The 24,574-nt window shown below is 30.4% G+C and overlaps 2 protein-coding genes and 1 long non-coding RNA gene across 4 annotated transcripts; 2 read left to right on the top strand and 1 right to left on the bottom strand.

Moving 5' to 3' along the window:
* Positions 1-9,145: 9,145 nt before the first annotated feature.
* LOC123199824 lies at positions 9,146-10,373 on the top strand. Its single transcript, XR_006498432.1, has 2 exons — positions 9,146-9,259; positions 9,971-10,373. It is a non-coding gene; the product is annotated as an uncharacterized LOC123199824 (long non-coding RNA).
* Positions 10,374-14,106: 3,733 nt separating this feature from the next.
* Positions 14,107-16,202, top strand: LOC123199198 (pentatricopeptide repeat-containing protein ELI1, chloroplastic). Its single transcript, XM_044614088.1, has one exon. The coding sequence runs from the start codon at positions 14,196-14,198 to the stop codon at positions 16,071-16,073; it is 1,878 nt and encodes a 625-aa protein (XP_044470023.1). The 5' UTR covers positions 14,107-14,195; the 3' UTR covers positions 16,074-16,202.
* A 185-nt stretch (positions 16,203-16,387) lies between these two features.
* LOC123199197 (WD40 repeat-containing protein HOS15) lies at positions 16,388-24,574 on the bottom strand. Of its 2 annotated transcripts, none has more exons than XM_044614087.1 (14): positions 24,298-24,574; positions 23,159-23,304; positions 22,700-23,039; positions 21,731-21,825; positions 21,555-21,601; positions 20,273-20,423; positions 19,981-20,044; positions 19,039-19,197; positions 18,825-18,946; positions 18,600-18,674; positions 18,305-18,358; positions 18,134-18,207; positions 17,492-17,566; positions 16,388-16,958 (listed from the first exon to the last, which is right to left on the bottom strand). In XM_044614087.1, the coding sequence occupies exons 1-14, from the start codon at positions 24,356-24,358 to the stop codon at positions 16,739-16,741; spliced, it is 1,683 nt and encodes a 560-aa protein (XP_044470022.1). In that variant the 5' UTR covers positions 24,359-24,574; the 3' UTR covers positions 16,388-16,738. The 2 variants fall into 2 exon arrangements, with proteins under 2 accessions (XP_044470022.1, XP_044470021.1); XM_044614086.1 differs by having other exon boundaries at positions 21,731-21,828; positions 24,298-24,573.

Here is a 24,574-nt window from a genome sequence, read left to right as displayed (position 1 = left end):
TTTACTTCGTAAACCCGACATATGGGGTCCACGTATTTTTCCATGTCAGAAAAGGCTGGTTTGAATCTATGCGTCAGCCGGAACACGCGGCTGTTTTCGGTTGAGTCTGTTGATATGAGATAGCGATGGGAAGGCGCCGGCTACTTGTGAAGGCAATTTCTGCTACAGCATTGCACATGAGAAATAAAAAAACAAAAGCCCTTAGACTTTGAAAAATATCTAGATAGGCTAAATTTTATATATAAACAAGCTGATAATTATAAATAGAGAATATAATTAGTGCTCGAACAACACAACTTATCATTATTTCATTATGATTATAAATTATGGTTATAACAATAATTGGTTCTGTAATAATTAATTTTTGTATTATTTTAAGTTATTACAGATAAAAAAAAAAAAAACCCCTCAAGTGCGCACCAACTGATCTCATAATATATGTTGCACCTTTGCAGTGACAGAATATATAATAAATTGATTTTACAATAAATAAAATTGATAAAATATTAAATTTTTTTAAAAAAAATCTGATTTTAAGTTTCAACTTCATTTGTAAAAGTATTACTAATCTAATATAGTAGATATAAGTTTGATTACTATAGGAGAAAATTTACCCTTTCATCGAATCAGGGCAGGACTCTCCTGTTAACAATTTTATATTCTGAAAATTTCAACTTTGCTCAAATAATGAATTTCCTTTCCAACTCATAGACCACTAGTGAAAGCCGTGATCATTGCAGAAAGAAATAACCATAAGGACTCGGTTGTCTCGATCGAATTGGGATAATTATGCAGTGCTATTAATAATTTGAATCCAAAAATGGGAAGAAATAATTGTGTACTAACAAAAACTTTGAGTGATTGAATGTAGTTGTTGGCTCATTTTTAGGATGGACGGTTGTGGATCAGCAGCTTGCCCCATTATATCTCATGAAAAGGAGAGATGCAGCTGAGCATGATCTTAAGAGATAGAGAATAGCGAACCATAGGAACCACTCATGTGGCTCAGTAAAGTCTAGATTTTTCTCCCGAAGGGTAGTTTGAGTGATAATTAAGAGGTTTTATATATAAAAAAAAATGAATTTAAATTTCTTCTAATAACATTTTAAAATTAAACTTTTCACTTATTCATTATAATAATTGTGAGATTGATCATTAAATCAAGATTTTTTTTACTTTGTTGGATTTTCTGTAACTTCAAAGAACTAATTATTCATTATAATAGACCATACCACACTAAGTAAGTGCCCCACAATCACTAAGTTAGTTAAGTTAGAAGTTCAATGATGAAATGTCGTTAAAGAAGATTTAAAATCTTTACTTTCTTACTATTGAAATCTCTTCTTTTATCATTCAAATTATCCTTCGGACAAATAAAACTAGGATCTTATCACTCAAATTACCCTTCGGACAAACAAGACTAAGATTGATGTTGCTAAAGGTTTTTTTTTTCAAAAATTACACAAGTCTGTGTTAGCTATATAAACTTTCCCTTCAGAAGAACCAGTTATTACAATATGATAGTGTTGTATCATTCAAGATTAAATTATCAACTTACCCAATGTAATAGTTGTGAGACCAATAATTGGATTTAAGATTTTTCTTATTCAACAGGATTTTATGTACCTTGGGAGAACTAAATATTCATTATAATAGACTTGACTATATCAAATACCCCATAATCATTAGATCAGCTAAATCAAGAATTCAATTATGAAATATCATTGAAAGGAATTTGAACTTTCTTATGATTGAAATCAACTCTTTTTCCATTCAAATTACCATTTGGGCAAGCAAGATTGAGATTGATGTTGCAAACCTAGTTAGTAAATATGGGAATAAAAAAAAAAACAGTACAGATATAATACGATAAATAGTAAAAAATACATTTATAAAAAAATATTCGTAAACTTCAGATACAAAACGTGTATATACAAGTTTAATATAACACATCGTCTATAATATGTTTCCAAAAATATAATAATGTTAAACATAATTTTAACATTTTTCATAGATCTTCGGGTTAATAATTTAAATATAAAATATCTAATTGATTATTAAACTAAATATAACATAATATATAATCAAGATTCCATTATCATAAAAAATTATCAAAAGCGATTAGAGATTTGAATAATAAAAAATTTGATTTTTTATTTTATATAATTATGATATTATGGTAATTAATTAAAAATATAAAGAGTATTTTTACACTTTAAAATTTTTTATAAAAAATAGAAATACTTGTTTAATATATTTTAAATTGAAAAACTCTAAAAAATATATTTAAAATATAAATAATTCATATTTTTATTAATTAAAATTACACAAAAAGCCTTAGCCATATAATCTTACCCCTAAGGACGATCAATCAGTACAATATGATGTGTTGTACGGCAAAGGCCATTTTCTCATTATATATTTTTAACTTTGTTTATTGTCTCTTATTACATAAATATTTTAAGTCTCTATCGATTTATCCTTTTCGACCGAAGTGGGACCAATGAAGAATCATATTACATAATTTTCATTTTTTCCCCCACATAAAATAATGAATTTGTCTCTTTCATTTCGCTTTACAGGTGCCATTTTCAGCACCACACAAAGCAGACAGCCCTCTTAAAATAAAATTAAACTGTAATTTTCTCTTGCCATTTGGATGAATTATACCTGTTTTTTTTCCTTGAGACATAACGTATTAAAAATTATTTCAGTCATTTCATTCATAAATACCCCATGATATATCAATTTTGAAAAATTATATATAAAAAGTTAATTAATGATGTTGAAGAGTATAAATAATAGTATTCAAAATCGGTTAATTGGATCAATTTTATAAGTTTTTATACTAAATTGGATTTTCAATTTGAAGAAAATTATAAGTTAAATTAAAATTAATTAATTTTAAATTAAAGTAAAAAAACTAATTAATCAAACTTAATTTTTGATAGTTTTGAATCAAATTTTAAAGAATTATCATATTTTATTATTTTTTTAATTTAAAAAAAGTTTAATATTTTATTAATTTGTTATTCAAGTTTTTTAAAACAAATTCAGTTCAGTTTATCGATTTTAAAATTTTGACAAACTAATAAACAAATCAAAAAATTAATTTTTTTATATTTTTGAATTAGTATTTGAATCAATTTTTCAAATTATTTATTTTTTTTTGTTTGGTTTTCAATTAAAAAACCGGTTTGGTTCGATTATCATATATTTTTTAACATCTCTAAATCTAAAATCATATAAATCTTACATCAAAAACTCATATTTTCAATGTGAGATTTAATTTATATACCTTATACTTAAAATATTAAAATATCATCATATTTCGTAATCTTGACGGTCATGTAAACTAGTTTTACATTAACTCTCTATTTGTTTCGAATAAATATTATAATATTAATATCACCATTTATGTTATACAATTGTGAATATGAGATATGATAATAACTTTGATACCGAATGATATAAACTCCCGTAAAAACAACTCCAAAGCATGATCATGAAAACAGCAAATGGTTGGGTTTTCATAGACAGAACACGAAGTCTAACAGAGATTATCTGTAAAAATCAAGGAAAATTAAAACAAATCTGCTAAACTAATTAAAGTATTAATTTGGTCGGGAACGCCATTTTCTTTAGGCAATTTTTTAATGCAATATGAATGAGAATTGACCTTTCAACTACTGCCCAAAGAAAGGCCACGACGTTGACATAGTAAAGGCCTCGGACTTTACTGGCTGCTCAACTACGTCTTCCACCAATGACTGCCAACTGTAATTTAATTAGGAAGTTAATTACATTAGAAGCTTCAAAAAAAACTTAATTAAATATTAATACGTCTGTAATTTCTCTTCGGTCCTTGGTCTAACGTAGGTGCATGAATTAAAAATAAATAATTGTCTGCTGCTTAGCAGAAATCCGTGTCTCTATATTATGAACATATGGCTGTAATGTTCTTGACTTTTCACCCAATTTACTGTTCTTTCTCTTCTTAGTTTTTTGTTTTAAGTCGTCTAAGATAGATAGTCATCTTCATATGTTTATTAATTTCCTTGCGAAGACTTTAATTCCATTATGTTTTGAGTTGTCTGAAGAAACATTCTTCAGAATATAAGTTTGAATTTTCGCTTTTGTTTTTAGCTGGGGAACCTGCCAGAGTAGTTGGATGGCATGATAAAAACTCAAATTCAGACTTTCTTCTTAGAAGTTCAAGACTACTGCACTAGTAATTAAGGTTTCAGATAAGTTAGAGTTTCACAAATATAACAGAGATTAACTAAGAATTTTTTTTTTAATTGTAGTGTTTTATAAGTTTTGTTTAACCCTAGTATCTTACTTTTATTTAATTTTATGTCTAGAAGTAATTCAATTTCAACACGGAACAACAAAGTTTAACAGCATGCGGATCAGCTTACCCTAGTTGGCTGCTGCCAAATTTATTTAGACAATCAGCACAAAAAGTTTGGTAGAATTTGAATGAAACAACATCAAGAATGGCAAAACAAAAAGACTTTCTATTACAATTGGATTCTATCTTTTGCCTCTGCGACTGCTTTCTGAAAACATCCAGTACCATCAAAAGCAGAATACACTTTTAGAAGTTGTTATTTAACCAAAAATTTGCCATATTCTTTCTTTAAACTTTTGCTGAGCCCTAACACAGTCAATCAGGTTCTTAAGCTCTTGTGAATCACGTCCACAGACATAAATGGAAGGTAAAATCAGAAGACGTTTATTCCAGATAAATCTCCATTATCGATCGACTCGCCCGTACTGTAAGTAAAGTAAATCCACTAGAAATTGTACGTTCGAATGAGGAAAGAGATGAATTGATGCTAATCACATTCCTAACTTTAGCTTAACTACACCCATGCATGCATGCAACTGATTCATCGTTGTTGCCTGCGAAACAAACAAAAGCACTCCATTTCAAGCAAAAAAGCTATGATACACGAAGTGACAAATCATTATACGAGAAGCAAGATGAAGCGCCGTCGTAAAGGCTGGAGGCAGATATAATGGAGAGCAAACTGGGTGGTTGGTTTCTTCATGTTGCAGAAAACCTGATCGTAGAGTTACAGTCTAACAAGTTTGTGTATGATAAATTTACAAAAACAAATAAAATTATTCTAATCTGTCATCAAATACTGAAATAAAACTTGTAGGGTTATAGAAATACTTGATTGAGATATGTTTTTTGATTTTGTAGAGCATTTGAAATTTATCTATATTGAGGTGATTAATTTGTTTTTCCATGAAGTTTTGGAATGACAAAATTCATTAGGTAAAATTGTTATATAAGATTTCTATTAAGACTCTTATATCTCATATCTTAGTAAAACTCTTAATTTAATTCCTAATACAATTTTTTATTCTTATTCTTGGTCATATTTCTAAAAGAAAAACAAATTTTTATTCTTAGTCATATTTAACGAAAACTAATTCGATTTTGAATTAGACTCTATGATCTTAACACTCACACCGCAATTGTGATTGCTAATGCCTCATATGGCAAAATAATGGTTCAACTAATGGGTTTTAAAAAAACAGGGGGTCAAGTTTACCATGCCATAACCCTATTTGTGTAGATTTTGATTAAAAAAAAATATATAATCTAGTTTATTACGATTTGAGAACCTTTTTAAATCAAACTTAAAAATATTTGAAAAAATTTTAAATCGAACCAAATTGAAACAATACGATTTGATTCAGTTTAAATTATAGTTTGAATATGTTAAAATCATTTACTTTTATATATATATATATATATATATATATATATATATATATATATATATATTATTTAATAAAATTAATTGAATTATAATTTTTTAAAATATAATATAAACACGTAAAATAAATATATAAAATATACATATAAAGAAAATAAATAAATACATAGGTTTTACACATAACTGTTTATTAAAAAAATTTGTCTACCTATATATATTTGTGTTTTAAAAAATATGATTTATGATTTAATTTGATTTAAAAATTGTCTAAATTGTAAACTAAACTGAAAACTTTTTTTAAAAAATTTATCAATTCAAACAAAATCAAACTAATCCATAATTTTTAAATAGTTTAACCTAATTTTACGGTTTAAAATCGATCATACATACCTTTAATTTTGATCGAAAACTTCCCTACCATGGCTATTTCTTTTGAGTGTCCATTCTTATTTGTATTATTAATCTACTTTTAACATCTTTTCTCTCTACATTATTGCATGACATTGAAACTACAAGGGTTATAGATAAGCATCGGTGTTATATTCTTTTGTCAATGTTTGGTAATTCCTCAGTCAATGACAAACATATCTGATCAATTAGGACCACGATGATCTCATGGATGAGCACACGCATTCACTGCATTTGCTCTGATAGTGGCCTCTCTTGCATTGCACCTACTTCCTCTTTCTTTCGCTCTTGCACGCCTTGTTTCACCCTTTTTCTATTTATAGCATTGCGTCACCTCTCATCTGTTTCCTTGCCAGCAAAATGACGTAAGTGATCATAAAGCAGTTCAGATGACCCATAAACCGTTGTTTGGCTGATGGTAATGGAATATATTCTTGGTAATTTATTTTTTATCATTAATATTAATTTATTTGATTTGTAATGTGATAGTTATGTAATACAAAAAGATAATATAATTATCGATTTAACTTTAGGTATTATAAGATTGTTATGTGAATCTTAATTTTGTTATAATTATACCCTTATTTATTATTTTTTATGATAAAAATATCTCTATTTTTAATTAATATAACAAATAACAAAAATAATATTTTGAGATAACTATACTAAAAAAAAATTTTAATAATTTAATCAAATTAATAATTATTTATACCTTTCAATTTTTATTAAATATATTAAATAATCTACCTTTATAATAATTTTTTATTTTTTATAAAAAATGTTCCCTTACTAAATACACCCTAAATTCATTCATCAATAATATGAATGAAATCTGACTTGTTCAAACATATTGGGCAAGGATTGTACATGGATTCAATGGATGTATGGAAGAAGTCTAGTAAAACAAGATATCATCAGTTTTCCAATATTTGATGGATTTGAGTTTGAAATAAGCGAAAAGTGATACAAGTACTTCATGTCGGGGGGATGCATGAATCACATTTTCTATTCTTTTCATGCCTATATTGAGAATGACCGTTCAAGGAAGATTTGTTTTTGTGTGTGGATTTATATGACAAATTCTAGCCAAGACATTACTCACTCGGTCGTTTGTCTCTTTATTACATCAAAGAGAGAATATCAAATTATCGAATAAACTAATCATTTGTGCATTTTTTTTGTGGACTTGCGTACGAGCACGAGCGTGGAAAATTGAACTTGAAAGCGTGAAGGCTTTAACTTCTGTTCCATAATCATGCAATGGCTAAAACACTTATTCCCACCCAATGTTTAGTAAAACTCTATACTCATACCTATTAATTTTAAAAAATGTACTCTTTTATTAAAATTAATTATTAATATTAAGTATAAAAACATTATTTAACTAAAAATATTTAATAAATTAAAATTTTATCATTTTTTTAATTTAAAAATATAATATATATTTTTTAATTTAAAGTTTAAAACATGATATTTTTTTTTAAAGATTTTTATCCGTGGGCACTTTCGATGTCATTATCATCTTCAACTGCATTTTCAAACAAAGACGACCAAGAGATGAGGATGACCAGAGCTAGGACGAAGGGAGACCGAGAGGGAGAGAGAAGCTGAGACACCTATCCTGTGGCTACACCTTATCACCCACAAGTCTTTTGCCCTCATGCAACAGAATAAGCCTTGGCAAAATTAAAATTATTTGGCATTGTATTGTAGACACAATCATTGTAACATCTGCTTTCGTGATGCTGATGATCACGTTATTGCAAACAACTGTCATTGCTTAGAATGAATATTATCCATTGATTTATCATTTAAAATAAAAAATTTGTTTTATGCCATCGGCTATCCAAATAAATAAAAATGTATAGCCATAGATAGAGTAGACAAAAATCAGTTAACCCGATATGGTATTAAATAAGAGAAAATTGGAATTTTTATCTTTTTTTAATCATAAATATATGTAAAAGAAAATTAAAATTTTTATCTTTTTTTTAATAGTATATATATATATTATTTACCTTAAAATCTAAATAAAAATATTAGAATAATATTTTATTTTTTAAAAATATTTTTTATTAATGTAACTCATGTATATAGAAAAAAAGAATATTATCTCTTTCTTTTTTTTCAGTTTTCCAACGAAGAAAGAATCTCTATAGTATAAGAAAAATACTTTTTTAACAGAGAAAATATGTGATTAAACAATAAAACCCATAATAAAACTATCATAAAAGATTTAAATTAGACAAAAGGGAGGGAAAGACAAAAATTACTAAATTTATTTAGAGGATTGACATTTGTTATAAAGATTTCATAGGAAAATTATCTATATTTAGGTTAGTTTTGATTTAAGCCTGTATGAACAATTTAAAATTAAATAATATATGGTAAATTCATGTTTATAACTTCATGTGAAATTTAATTTTGTTATGATTTCATGTTGTTAGAATATTTAATATTGTTATTTCATATTGTTTTTACTGTTTCAAATTGTTATAATGTTATATTGACCGATATAAAATACAAAAATTCAAGTTTAAAAAATTTTTAGATGAAGAACGGGTTGACGACATTAACCCTCGAATTTATTTTTTCCTATTTTCTTACATTTCACTCAATTTCATATTGTTTTTATTATTTAAACTTCTTATAATATTGTATTGATGATTATAAAATATGAAAATTCAAGTGTAAAAGCTTTTTAGACGAAGAACGGGTTGGCGACGCCAATCCCTTGGTGCCAGCCCTCCGAATTTTTTTTTGTTTTTTTCCATTCTACTCAATTCTTTTTTTTTTTTGTGCAAACTTGTTGTACATTCACATGAATGAAAGAAACAAGCATTCAAAAGTATTCCTCGCACGCTTCTCTGTAATATTCCCTGCACAAATATTCCATGTCATACTTGCTTTGCTTCTTGGTGTGTGTGTATATATATATATATATATATATATATATATATATATATATATATATACTATATGATGTATTCTTTACATATTCAACGTCAAATCCTTCAATGCACGCTCTTCATAGGTGGCATCTTGGATTATTTTTTCATGTGTTACTTCAATATGAGATTGACGCAAACCAAAATTTAGGGAGACAAGCTCAAGTGAGTTTATAATTTTTTAGATTTTATATATATATATATATATATATATATATATATATATATATATATATATATATATATATATATATATATATATTATATGATGTATTTTTTACATATTCAACGTCAAATCCTTTAGTGCATGCTCTTCATAGGTGGCATCTTGGATTTTTTTTTATGTGTTACTTCAATATGAGATTGACGCCAACCAAAATTTAGGGAGACAAGAACAAGTGAGTTTATAATTTTTGTAGATTTAATTTAAAAAATTTAAACTCAAAAATTTTAAATTTACTTGATCTTATCTAACACATATATATAAATCTTATTTCAAATATTGATACCAAATATCCACATAAATTCTCTCTATAGCGCATAAAAAAAAAAGTAATATTACTACCTTTGTTCTAATTTCAGAAGGTTGAAGGTAAAGACAATTTAGGTATTCTAACATATAAAATAATAAAAATATTTAAAACGTAAAAAGTATGATATAAATGTATACGTAGACTCAAGTTAGAGTAAAAATTTCAGTTTTTCTTAAATAAATGGATTAAAGTTACAAGTTTTTAACATAAACTCTACTACAGATCAACCTAAAACTGAATCAACTCATGTTTGTATTGGTATTTTTTTGCTAGTAAATATGATGTTAATGAATCGTGAGTCTTAAACTATAGGATAGTAATAATGAATAAGAACAAGTTTCAGGATAGGGAGTGGGACAACGAAGCGAAATGAGTTGCCAACAATGTGGAAACGGTTGCGCTTTGTTTGGTTTTGGAGGCATTGCACGATGTTGAAGAGAATGGGGTATAGAAGATTGCACCAGTTGGCTTTGCACGATTGGCGGCCAATGATGGATGATAATTTAAAAATTGAAAAAAAAAAAAAAAAAAACTGAAACACTGAAAACACCCACCCAAGAGATTAGAATTACCGTACCGAGGAAAAAGAAAGGGGAATGACAAGTTTTCTTTCTTCTTCTTTGTTTTTTTTTCTTCGGTGGTGGTGTGAACGGAATCACAAAGTTGAAGGTATGAGATTTACAGCTAGTGTGGGTGTATTGAAAAGTTGGCAAATATGATATGAATGAATCCTTTAATTTAAACTCTAACATGATTGTGTTTCAACATGATATGACCCGTTACATAATTTGAGTTAATTCAAATTGTGTTAAGCGAATTCAAACATAATTTGAATTAGATTAAAATTTAAAAATTTTGATATGATTTTAATTTAATAATATAAGATTTGATAGTATGAATTATCAAGTCTATAAATAATAATAATTTTTTTAGATAAATTATGAGTAATATTATTTGTATACAATTTTAATACATAATTTATGTACACAAATAATATATCATTATGTGATTGAGTATTATTTTATTTTTAATTCAAAATCACTCAATCAGATGATAACACATAATTTAAGTATCCAAATTATATATAAAAAATATGTATACATAATTTTAATAATGCAGTAAACCCTTAAATTTGTCTTCAATAAAAATATTTACCTGAATTTGAATTTCACTAATTATTTGTTAACTTTATAATTGTGATTGATTCAAATCTATATTTATTCAATCCATTACAGTCTTAACTAATGATAGGCCACGGCAAATCAAGCAATAAGTACCAATTACGGATTAATCAAAACATGCTGATACGGATTAATGCCAGGTAAATATCATCAAATATGCACTAATTAATTTCAAACTTATTCTTTTTATTGATGATTAATTAGGTGTACAACAATGCAATAAACTTTCTAAGTATGAAAATTATAAATATTTTTACACAATAAAACTATATATATAAATTTTTTATGCACAATTTAGATATATAAATTATGTATTATCATATAATTAAATAATTTTGAATTAAAGATAAAATAACACTTAATCATATGGGAACACATCATTTATGTATCTAAATTGTGTATTAACAATATGTACACATAATATTACTCATTTTTATATAAAAATAAAACTATATGTATACACTTTAAGCACACAAAATAGATACACAAATGATGTATCATCATATGATTGAATGATTTTGAATTAAAGATAAAATAATACCTAATTACATAATGATATATATATATATATATATATATATATATCTATTTTATGTACTCAAAATTTGTATATATAGAATTGCTCTTTATATAAAAACTTAAACCCAAAACCGTAAACTTTAGTTTATTCCTTATTTTTTTTAACAAAAACTCTTATCAAAATTGAATTATCCTTTCAAAATCGAACTAATCACGTTGCACAAATAAAATCTTAAGTTCAATAATTGATCCAACAACTCATATCTTTTTACGTATGAAATCCCCTCTATTATCACTTACTTATCCATCAAGAGACCCACTCACCTTTACCATCAATTAATTCTGTTACCTTTTCATAAGTGGTGTGGTGTGTGATACAACTTAGTTTTTAACTTCTATGTTTCCTCCAATGAAAAGATGGATCAAATGATACTTCCTTTTTCTATTTTTGGGTATTTATCCATTTATCAAATATTAATGATGACCTCTAAAATGAGTTATCCTTCTGTAAATTATGAATTTTTTAAAATTATTTGGATAACAAATTAGAAACTTATCATGCTTGTTCTTTACAAGAGTGCTAATGAATGTAGAAAGAGAAAATTTTCAAATATGGGATCCAACCAGCTAGAACTGTGACATGTATTAAAATTAGAAGATTGTTGACAAGCTAATTAAAAGGTATGTCGGTGAATTATGTAAAATTTTAGCCAATTAATAGGTGTATGCATTTCTTGGTATGTTTGGTCTAATTTAGGCAAATGTATTGGACCGACTCAATTCAGTACAAACCATCACATGGGTAAAGTCTTTGCTATAATTTTGTTGGTTGTTTAATCCTTTTGGTCAAGATTACTAGATTTGTTGTTTAACTATGCTCCCTAATGCTTACATGGGACTTTATTTTCTTATTTTATTGCATGTTGCATGGATAATAATACACATGTCTGAGTGTCGTTTGATCAAAGTAGAGATTGTATAACATCATTTTACCATTTCAGCCAAATTATGTGAAAACTATTAGGGAGGGAGATGATAGAAAGGTTAGTCGACAATTGGAACAGAGATGATTGTCAGTGTAAGAAAAAAAACCCAAAAATGAAAAGGTAAATTTTCAAAGTTTAAATAGAGAAAATTATTAGTTTTTAAATTAAAAAAAGAAAATATAATAAAATTTTAGTTTATTAAAATATTTATAATTAAATAACATTTTAACCATTATGCCTAACAAAGAATTTTAACCCAAAAAAAATTGATATTTAAGTTTTTAAAATTTTACTGGTGAAAATTTTAGAATTAATCAAACCTTATATGGGTGGGAATAAGTGTTTTAGCCTTTTTCATTTAATATACACCTTGGTTTGTAATTGTAAAAAAGTCTTTTTTATTTAATCATTAAATTAAAAAATTATTTATAGGAAAATCATTTCGATTCAATTTTTTTTTTAATTTTCGGGCTTGTATTCCAAGATCATATATTAACCCAAAATACACTACATACCTCTTTATTACTCTAATTTGAGTATACTATTGATTGAATTGATAGATTCTTGGTCTTATATATTAACAAAATTAATAAAGTATTAAAATTTTCAAGGAGAAAAAACATTATTTGAAATTTATCAGTTTAATCAATTTAGACGGAGTTTGTTAGTTACCAAAAAAACAAATTGATGAATTCTTTAATTAAGAGAATTTGATTAGGAATTTGTAGAATGGAAAAACTATGAGATCCATATTTGTTTTGCCGGATGTATATAAACAATTTAGTATGAATGGTGATTCGGCCCTTAGTGACAATATTTATTTGGTTGGATGTATATAAGCAATTAAGTATGGATGGTGAACCGGCCTTTAGAGAAGAAATCAAGTTCTTTATTTTGGATAATATATTATTATATAATTAAATTTTACTTTTTTTTAATTTAAAATTATTTAACAACGTAATAATGTGTTAGCATAGATACCATCAACCATAATTGTCAAAAACTAATTGAGATATGGGCCCATATCAGCAAAGGAAAATGCCAACATTGAACTGGAATTGTTTGACTTGCCTTTGGGCCCAATGCCAAACACTTTGGCCCAACCTCGGTTATATGTTTATTTATCTTTGGGTAAGTGCCTTGGTTATATGTTACCAAAAGGTATGGATGATTGATTGGTGAGGTCATGATTCAAGTCTGGGTATGTCGTCAAATTGGTCGTGTGATGTCATCCGACCGTACGACAAACGAGTCATGATTCTCAAGTTTATCATGTGATGAATGTGGATACCCATGTGATGTAGTCCAATTAATTTATGTATGGGTTGACATATAGAGTATCGAATGAATCTATATGATTTGTATAAATCTATATAATAAATCTCATCATTTTAATTAGATTTTTGATAGATTTTATATTGAAAAATGATCTAAGAGAAAGAGAAAACCATATTGGAATGAATGAGTGAAAAGAATGATATCAAAATTATTTTTTTTTAAAATATAAATATAATGATTTAAAATTTATGCCTTAAAATATGAAAACCTTAAAAATTTTATAATAAGATAAAAAAATAACTTTTTTAAAATTAAATTACGGGGGATTGTTAATTTTTAAATTTAATAAATAAATTATTTTTTAAAAATAAAATATTAAAATAATAATTTTATTTATAATAATAAAAAAATTTAATAAATGAATAGATGATTAAATTTTCTAAAACCACCGGATAAGAATTTGAGAAATCAAATAAACTTTAAAAAAATCATTAATGCACCTCTGTCGACTTATTGCTAATCTAACTTCTTTCACGTAAACCCTGGAAGTTAAAGATATAAAACAAGCAAAGCCGCCAACGCCGCCAAAACTGTGATAACAACAATGTCCCCAACCCCCCTATTCACCGCCCCATCACCGTCAGCTCCAGCACCAGCCACCACAAAATACGTCCTTCCCCCGCCAGATAAACTTGCCCTCCTTATCTCCAACTCAAAATCCACCAAACAACTTCTCAAACTCCATGGGGCTCTATATCGTCACAACCTCCATCAACATCCCAGTCTCAACTTTCATCTCCTCCGCTCCTACTCCTCCCTCAATTGCCTTCACTATTCCATCACTCTCTTTAACCAAAACTCCAACCCCAATATCTTCCTCTACACTGCCATTATTCATTGCCTTGCACAACAGAATCTCCATCAACAAGCACTCCTATATTACTCTCAATTGTTAGCTGACAGTCTCCAACCCAATGCATTCACCTTCTCATCTATTTTAAAATCTTGTCCATTAAAACCCGGAAAATCCCTTCATTCACAAGCAATAAAATTTGGGTTCGATGAGGATTTATATGTGAGGACATGTCTAGTGGATGTTTATGCAAGAGGGGGTGACATTTTGTCTGCAAAGAAACTATTTGATACTATGCCTGAAAAGAATTTGGTTTCTTCAACAGCCATGCTGACATGTTATGCGAAACACGGGCAAATTGCCGCTGCAAGAGAGTTGTTTGATGAGTTTCGAGAGAAGGATGTTGTTTGTTGGAATGTGATGATTGATGGGTATACACAACATGGGTTTCCTAATGAGGCATTGGCGTTGTTTAGGCGAATGTTGAAGACGAAAGTGAGGCCTAATGAAGTGACTGCAGTAGCTGCGTTATCTGCTTGTGGCCAGATTGGTGCTCTAGAGTCTGGCAGGTGGATTCATTCTTATATTGAAAATCTTGGAATTAAGTTGAATGTTCAAGTGGGTACCGCTTTGATTGATATGTATAGTAAATGCGGTAGTTTAGAGGATGCGAGGTTAATTTTTGACAAGGTTAATGATAAGGATGTTGTTGCTTGGAATTCGATGATAGTAGGGTATGCAATGCACGGATTTACCATAGATGCTATCCGACTTTTTAACGAAATGCTTAGGATTGGATTAAAGCCTACTGATATAACCTTCATAGGCATCTTGAATGCTTGTGCTCATGCTGGTTTGGTTGATGAGGGATGGAGGTTTTTCAACTCAATGAAAGACGAGCATGCAATTGAACCAAAGGTTGAGCATTATGGATGTATGGTAAATCTTCTTGGTCGTTGTGGGCAGGTAGAAGAAGCCAACAAGCTCATTAAGAATATGAAGGTTCAGCCTGATTCTGTGATGTGGGGAACTTTACTTGGAGCTTGCAGTCTTCATGGTAACATAGATTTGGGAGAGGAAATTGCAGAATACCTTGTAAGTCAGAATCTTGCAAATTCAGGGACTTACATTCTTCTTTCTAACATATATGCTGCAAAAGGGAACTGGGATGGAGTGGCAAAGGTGAGGACCTTGATGAAAGACAGTGGGGTTCAGAAAGAACCTGGTTGTAGTTCAATTGAAGTAAATAACAAAGTACATGAGTTTCTTGCTGGCGATTTAAGGCACCCAAAAAGCAAAGATATTTATATGATGTTAGATAAGATCAATGGCTGGCTCAAGGCTCGGGGTTACACTCCAAAGACAGATATTGTGTTGCACAATATTGTAGAAGAGCAAAAAGAGCAATCACTTGAAGTCCACAGTGAAAAACTTGCTATTGCCTTTGGACTCATTAGTACTCAACCGGGGACAACAATCAAAATTGTGAAGAACCTACGGGTCTGTCCAGACTGCCATGCTGTGACCAAGCTGATTTCAAAGATCACCGGACGAAAGATCCTGATGAGAGATCGCAATCGATTCCACCACTTTGTCAATGGTTCATGTGCGTGTGGTGATTACTGGTAAATTTGTTTGATTAATTATCAATTATAATAGTTCGCCTATGTATATTTTTTTCTAACCTTTGTGACAGTTACTGTCTTGTTCAAATTTTGATTTCATATGGAAACACATCTGCACCTGCACCATATCATATATATCATTTTACACTTATATCATATCATATTATATAATATATGTCGTATATCATAAAATACTGAAAACCATGCTTTGAAAAAAGATCCCCGTCAAAGAAATCACTGCACTAGCTACCTGTTCATAAAATTTAAGAAGTTAAACTGGCTACAAACAACATTACCAAATATACCACAGAAAAGGAATAATTAAAGCACTCTTTTCAAGCCATAAATTACGGCCTCAACACATACACCTGTACATGATTTGCAACCAATTCACATTCTATATTGCAGATGTCTCACTGCAATTAAGAAAAGCTATCACTTAGGACTTGTGACATATTAGAATCAATAACTAATGCCTATTATATCTAATCTACTGAGAAAATGTGAACAGCTAACCGAATAATACATTACGGGTTTTACCACTCTCGAGGATTAAACTTCTCTAAGGCTGAATTTTGAGGATAAGCCTATTAGGCTTACCATGTTTCCCACAAGCTTTAGAGGATATATGAGTTATTGTGTTGTAATATTGCAGAGCTTCGGAAGCCTTCACATTCTGAAGTCCAAAACACAGACTGTATTGTTGGCAAAGCAAGCGGCAATCTTGTCACCTTCCTTGTTCCAACATACTTCAAAAATACCCCCTTGACCACTGAATGTCTTTACGATCTTTCCTTCCTTTAAGGACCAGATATGCATTGATTTATCGAGAGATCCACTAGCCAAATACTCCCCATTTGGACTAAATGCAACCGAGTACACAGGATCCCTGGTTATGGAATAACAAAGCACTAGTCATATATAATGGTAATAATCATATGTTTTACTTTTTTCAATTTCCAAACAAACCTATGAAATAGTATCTTAAAACTCTTAAGTTAAAGCTACTACATCTACCATAAATCATGGGTTGGATTAAACCGTGTATGAAACAGATAGAAGGTTGGATGTTTCAATATTGGTCAATCAAACAAGAAAAAGATCTAAAGAGTCTAAGAGGCTCGAGGTAACAGCTCAAAAAAATGTCCAACAATATATGACTAACTTATGGCACAGGAAATCCAATAAATATTTGGAGGTCAATTTTCATAAACAGTGTCTACCATAAAACCATCGTCCGGAGGCTCAACCATAATAGATGAAGGAAGAGGACCTGAAAGATCCACTTCAAAGATGCATTTACATCTCATACAGACATTATATTTATTTGCCCAAAGCACATATTATTATCATAAACATTATTGAGAAGTAATTCTTACATGCATCCTTCTGTATAAAGAGTTCATTAATAAGTGTACTCACCTGTGTCCATTCAAACTGTAGAGAAGTTTCCCTAATTCTACATCCCAGAGCTTTACTGTAGAGTCAAATGATGCGCTGCATTAAAGCAGAACCACAATGTAAGAAGCAATGAATTAAAAGTGTGAAAAAAAACAGAGAGAAGTCTAGTCACATATGTTCACGAATTTTGGTGTGCGTGGCTTTATATAATGATTTATGTATCGTGTGTATGATGCATGCTTTATTTCATGAATACTTGTGTTCGATATTGTTAACATCTTGGAACTAAAGATCCTCACTTCACCCCCTGATAGAATGAGACAGCATTTTATAGAGAAGGATAGCCAGCACATCAAGTCAAGGCAAAAGAATCAATCATAAAATAACTAAGAGAAAGATGGGCCATTATGAAATGTGATGACTTTCAAATGAAATGATAAGTAAACACATAAGAAGCATATGGACTTTTAGTTTATTTTAACACGAGAATATGGAGGCAATAAATGCAATTAAGGGTCAATCAGCTTAGCTCTAAAACCATCAATCATGTTTCCTGAACTAAAAAAGACCAAAAATTACTAGATAAGAACAGAAAAGGTATTCCAGAGCAACTTCCATACGAAATGTTAACAAAGTAATGCCATTACAAAGTAAGAGAATTACCTCGCAAGAACCAATGGTTGGTTAGGATTGTTTGTCCCAGGTCCAGTGGGACTCCATCTGATGGTATATATCTCCTGCAACAAAATCATCAAATGTTTTTTAACAATGATATAAAAAAATATGCATAGTTGTCCATATGCGTGTGCACACAAAAATGACGAAATATGGCACCTTGGCATGCTCTCTCAAATCATGGACATACTTGTCCTGCTTCATGTTCCATATCTGCATCATGACATAGTATGAGTAGCCAGCCGCGTATATTACGAAAGAAATTTACATTCCTAGGTAGAGAAACTACAAAATTTTGAGAAACAGGAACTGATCATTGGAGAGAAAGTCAAAATACAACATGTACATGACTTCTTCTAAATGAAAGCCCAGAAACTAATACAAGTGAAAGGAAGTGAGAACGATCTCTAACTTAAGGTGAACCAATAGCTAACAAGAAAGTTAGATCACGTACTTTGGCAGTGATGTCATCAGAGCATGAGGCCAACAATGAGCCTGTTGGATCCCATTTGACACAATTGACCTCCCCCTGGAATTGAACAAAACTAAATAGATTAGCCTCATAAAGCTTCATATAACTTAGTTACCTCATTTGAATATTTGGACAATAAAAGTTCCACACTTCAGCATTGACATCACAATTTAAAATAGAATTGTAAGATAGAACGCAAGATTAAACCTGGTGCCCAGCAAAAGTTTTAATAGGACGGGTTTCTCCAATTTTACACACGTATATCATGTTGTCTGTGGAGCTTGTAGCAAATGACAAATTATTGCGCCAGTCAACATCCAGTGTTGGACCTAAAAGTCAAATATGTAAATGCCTAGCACCAACAACAATAAGTTTGATGCACAGAAACATCCTGAATCCTTAAATTTAGTATTATGTGCACCTGCATGAAATTCAAATTGTTGTTTCCATTCCTCTGCCTTCACATCCCAAACAATTGCAGTTTTATCACAGCTTCCTGTAAGAAGATAATCACCCTTCTTGTTCCACTTTAGAGAAAATATGGGTCCTTTATGTTTCATCAAAGTTGCCTTCAGCTCGCCTGACCAAAAGCAACCATAAGAGATGTAGCAGAAACTTGAAATTGCAGTAAAAGAATAATAGAATACAATATTAGAGTTGACTGTGCAGTCATGAATTTAAAGTAAACATTTTTTTTCATTTTCTTTTAGCCAGAAGAAACACCTTTAAGGAATGAAAAGATAGGAGAAAGAGAAAAATGGAATGTTAGGGAGGAAGGCTGAAAAAGTGAGGGGAAGAGGATACTTTTAGTTTTAGGATTGCATCTCATCTCATATTCAACGCCCTTTCAGACAGAATGGGGGGGGGGGGGGGGGGGGGGGGGGGGGGAAAATGATGTTTAAAATGGAGTGTTATCACACTTTTTGTCACACCAAACAAAGAAAAGCTCTGCCCACCCTTCCTTTTCATCCATGCTCTTATAGTTTTCCTCTCCTACCAAATAGAGCCTTGTGACTGAATCCACAATCCCTTCTCACCTTAATGGTGATTTGACCATTTTGTTAATACCACAATGACTAATAAATACCACTTAATAATACCATAGTACACTTAGAAGCTAAATATATCAGATTAAATGGTGGTGTAATTTCCTGAACATAATATTTGAATTAATGGTCAAACTTCTGCAGAAGTTGATCCACCCATCTAGAGGGATCAACATTCATCAATGTATTTGTTACTTCCAAGACACCATGACAAAACTAAACCCTCTAAATAAACCCATTAAAAACCTCTACACAGAAAAGGTTGGCCAAAAAGATGGGAAAGAAAGAATACATATAAATTGGCAAAAAATATTTACCATTTGTATTCCATATTCTTGCTTGGCCATCATATGAACCAGTTGCAAGTAATGTCCCCTCGCCCTGCATTCAACCAGGCCAAAAAAGAAAAAGAGATAAAGTTGAAAGTTTTCAGTTATAAATAATAAAGAATGGTAGTACATAAGGCTCCAAGTAGCTAGCAACTCAAAAACAACGTTATCCCCTCTCAAAGAATAATTAATGAGAATCAAAGTACAGCATTAGGATTAGAGGTAAATAATAAAACAAAGTAATCAAGTACTTTTTAGTTAAGCGAAAATAGTAACTTACATTCCAATCAAGTGTTGTGACATCTTTGCTCTTCTCATTATTTCTTCCTTTTACATGCTTCAGCACTAGAACATTTAAAGGACCATTCTGTCCACCTGACCGAGAGGTTCCATCAGAAATTGCCCAAATTCGAGCAGTAGAATCTCCAGATCTACAAGGCAAGGTGATGTAACAGAAATGTAAGGATCAGATAATAAGGATAAGCATTACAACACTTGCTAAGATAGTTGTACAGCATTACGTAGCCTAGTGTTAAAATTTTCCAAAATTTTAGGGATCACTATACATATGATCAGCCATAAAAACCCTTTGTGATAGTTAACTGTTTCAAATCCAACAACAAGTACTTTTGTGGAGGCCTAAGTCTGTAACATCAAACATTTCCAATGTAATCTTACTAAAACCAAAATTTTGATGATAATAAAACGACTGGCAGAAATCCTACTCATTCTAAAGTTGAATAGTAAAGGAACTCATATCATAGTGGAAAAGTATTATCAGCACAGTATTTTCCTATGGTTCCAATTAGCACCAGCTGAAATTTAACTTTTCATGACTTAACTTCCAATCCATACAAAATCAGTTCCCCATTATCCTCCATCCAACAGTAGCACAGAGATTACCATATCGTATCAAAGTAGAAAAGACTTTTCAATTGAGTCCTCTTACCAACTAGATGGTTTTTTTAATCTGTTTTTCATATCAATAAGTGACCATTAGTGATTGGACTTACAGGTTATTAGTCCTTGTCTTTTATATTTTAGGGTTAATTTTGCCCAAGAAATTTTATTAAATTTCCATATTTCATTAGAATTAGATTTATGTTTTCATTCAAGTTTGTGTTCTAAGCCTATGAATAGGCCTAATTTTATGTGAGAAACTAGTTGATGATGAATGGGTGATTAAAGTTTGTTTTCTAAGCTCTCTTTAGATCTAATTCCAGATTTCTTCCATTTCTTCTTATTTTCTCTCCCTATATTCTACATGTTTTCTCTTATTCCATTTCCATTATCCTACCTCTTCTCCTGCATCGATGAGTGCTCTTCAGAGTCTGAAATAATCTCTCAAGAGAACTTCATCGAGAAATAAGGTCATTCTTTCATAACCAGCTATTCTAAAAATTGCTGTCCTTCAACAGAAGAACACGTATATTTCAATGTTCAGCACTTCAATTGAATAGTGCATAAAGCTAACATACACAATACATTGTAAAATGTCCCAATAAGAAAAAAAAAACCAATTGGACACAAAAATGAAATGTTAACAAAGAGAAAATACCCACCCAGATGCAAGAAGTGAACCTGTTGGACTCCATGCGCAAGCACAAACCTGCAAGGGTGCAAAATCAGATTCTATCAAAAAAGGCATCAACTGAGGTAAGAAGAAAAAATTAAATTAAAAAAATCAGTACACCACAAACACAAATGTAAATAAAGATGTTTGAGAAAAAGATCAAACCTCAGAGGTATGTCCTTCCAAAATTGTCACATCAGAACTAGGAATTTCACAGGACTGTGATGCTGAAGTTGTCGCAATATCCATTGGTTCAGGTCCTACTAAACAGATCCAGAGATATTTCATAATTTATGTTGCAAATAAAAAGAACCAAGGTTCATAATTTCAACATGATCAGAAAATCTAGAAGATAATTGAAAACTACATTCATTGATCTCCTACAGCATTTCTTAATGAAAATGGATAACCCTGTCATAGCAAATTATTTCAGGGCATTAATCCTTGATAGCTTCTAGTCACAGGTAACATTATACATGAGACAAATTCCAAGGAACTGAATATGAACAAGACATCTTTCTTCAAAGGGTGCATCTCCTTTAAATAATTATATAGCACTCACATCATGTAAGGCGTCAAAAATAAGAAACTATGAAAACCCAGCCAACAGACGCTTGTAAACCAATTTTTGAGGTTCTTACCAGGAAATTCTTTCCACATTAACACGAATTTTCTTTGCCCCAATTCATTTTCCTAAAAAGTATATTTTATTCTAAAGATTCATTTTAAGTTATGCATTGTACCAAAACAGAAGAGCCATAGAAACCAAACCAAACCAAAGTAATTTTTACTCTGTCCAGTTAAAAAGTCACAATACAATCACCTGAATATGTTAATAAAACTCTTCATTCTAGAGGTTTAGAATCAACTTAAGTTAATCCGAAATGAATAAAAGCTAATTTTAATAGCTGATCTTTCATTTGCTAATCAACAACCGCACTATTAAGAGACCAGTGACCTTACCCATCAATACCAGTTTCATTCACAATTGTTACAAAGTACAGTAATACCATAATTACTGAGGAAAACAAAAAAACAGTTGAGAATTTTCAATCGGATGAAATAAAAAACCTATGAGAATACAAAGTATTTATATGCAGACAAGTAAAAGTGCTGATGTAAAATATTATTCACCTTTGGGAACTCCATTTTCCTCAGGTTTCTCATTAACCTTCTCTTCTTGATTAGCAAGCATTTCTTGGTCAGTTTGATCCCCATGCAACTTCTCTCGTTCCTTACCCTTATCTATTTTTTCTTTATCCCTTTCACGTTCCTTCTCCTTATCATGCTTCTCCTTCTCTTTTGCATGTGAACGCTCTCCTTCATGTTCCCTATCAACCTCTTTCTCTTTCTCTTTATCCCCTGGCACATTCTTCTTCTTCTCCTTCACCATTTGTCGCAGTTCATAGACATCCTTTGTGATGAGATCCAAAGGTTGTAAGAATGAAAAATCTTCATCCATGTCAACATCACTCTGGCAAGCTTAAACATACCTTGATCACAATAAATTCTATGACATTTTAAAGCAAAACACTTAAAGAAACATAAGTGAATATACTGATGAGCACAGGCGAAGGAATTAAGCATGCTAACATTACTCAAGTTTGCCTCCATCTCCAAGTACTGAAGTCCTTTTTGTACAATTGTAACAAGAGCACCAGGTGGAAACAAATTTCCATCAATAGTGCATTTGTTAATACCAGCCTCATACCCCAAAGCAAAAGCTGAGTGTGTAAATCCTGCAGGAGTGAGATTCATGACACGTCAGAACATGCTTAATTATCATTTTCTAAGAAACTCCAAATTTACAACTCAAAAAGATACAAGGTATCAATCAGTGCATTTCTTTGAGGATTTTCCAACTAATGAAAATTGTCTAATGATTGATCAATTTTCATAATGCGTAGGGCACTTTGTCATGACATTTAACAGCCATCATTCTACTACTAGCAACTGCTCATTATTTAAAGAAATAGAAACATCAGCCAAAATTCCGTTTCTAATTTTAAAAAGGGATGTTTAGACTTGTATAATAATCATAGACGCATAAATAAGAATGCTAGTCAAACAGAGAATTTATCGTATGTTTAGTACACTATAAAAGACACAAATGTTCATCTTTGTAATTGATTGAATTAAATGTCACATCAACTTCAGCCTATCGCTAAAAAGTAATGAAAAGAAGAGTTACATCTCAACCATGGTAAACTAAGGTTTTATATACTAAAGGGCCAGCTAATTTGAAGAATACTCAAATGAAATTCTGCCCGCAGTCTTGACTTTATACGAATCAAATAAGAAGACAACCACAACTATTTTGAATGAAAAATTAACTACAAAATGGCCCTAAAGTCATCCCAGATACAATAGAAAATAGCAGAAACTAGTGAAATGTTGTATGAAACAACAATCCCTAGGCACACAGTATATTCATACATTCGTAATGCAAAGAAAAAAGAAAACGAAAGCTTTACAGATGTAAATGTTCATTACTCCTTAAAGGAGGCAGTATTGGAAAAATCGGTTCCAAGATTATAACTTTTTCGATCCAATCAATCCCTAACACAATATGACAATGATTGAATCAAAGAAAAGCAGCTCAAAAGCCTCCTTTATTACAATCCATGACGGAACATGACAAAAACCCTAGAATTTCTAAATTAAATAAGACTCGGCTTCTCCACGAGAAAAAGTTCCAAAAGTAACTAAAATAAATTTACAGTATAAATAACCTGATTCCTGTAAGTAGCGAAAGACGAGATAATTCAATTCAGCTGAAGTGAAGGAGGACATTGTTGCGAAAAAGTTTCCAGATCAATGGCTGCGGCAGGAGACCAACAAATTTTGCGGCCGACGCGACCACCAATAACATAGAGAGATGCCGCAGCGAGAAGCGAGTGCGTTTTGCACCGGTGAAGGTGCTGAGAGGTTCGGAGACCGTCGTTTAGAAGTGAGATACGAGAGTACTAGATACTTTGCACTAGTCTTTTTCAATTTTCATCTTTTAAT

This window comes from Mangifera indica, chromosome 16, assembly GCF_011075055.1.
Source record: "Mangifera indica cultivar Alphonso chromosome 16, CATAS_Mindica_2.1, whole genome shotgun sequence".
Taxonomy (NCBI): Eukaryota; Viridiplantae; Streptophyta; class Magnoliopsida; order Sapindales; family Anacardiaceae; genus Mangifera; species Mangifera indica.
The sequence above is the reverse complement of the archived record's forward strand: the minus strand, read 5'-3'. Positions and strand labels throughout refer to the sequence as shown.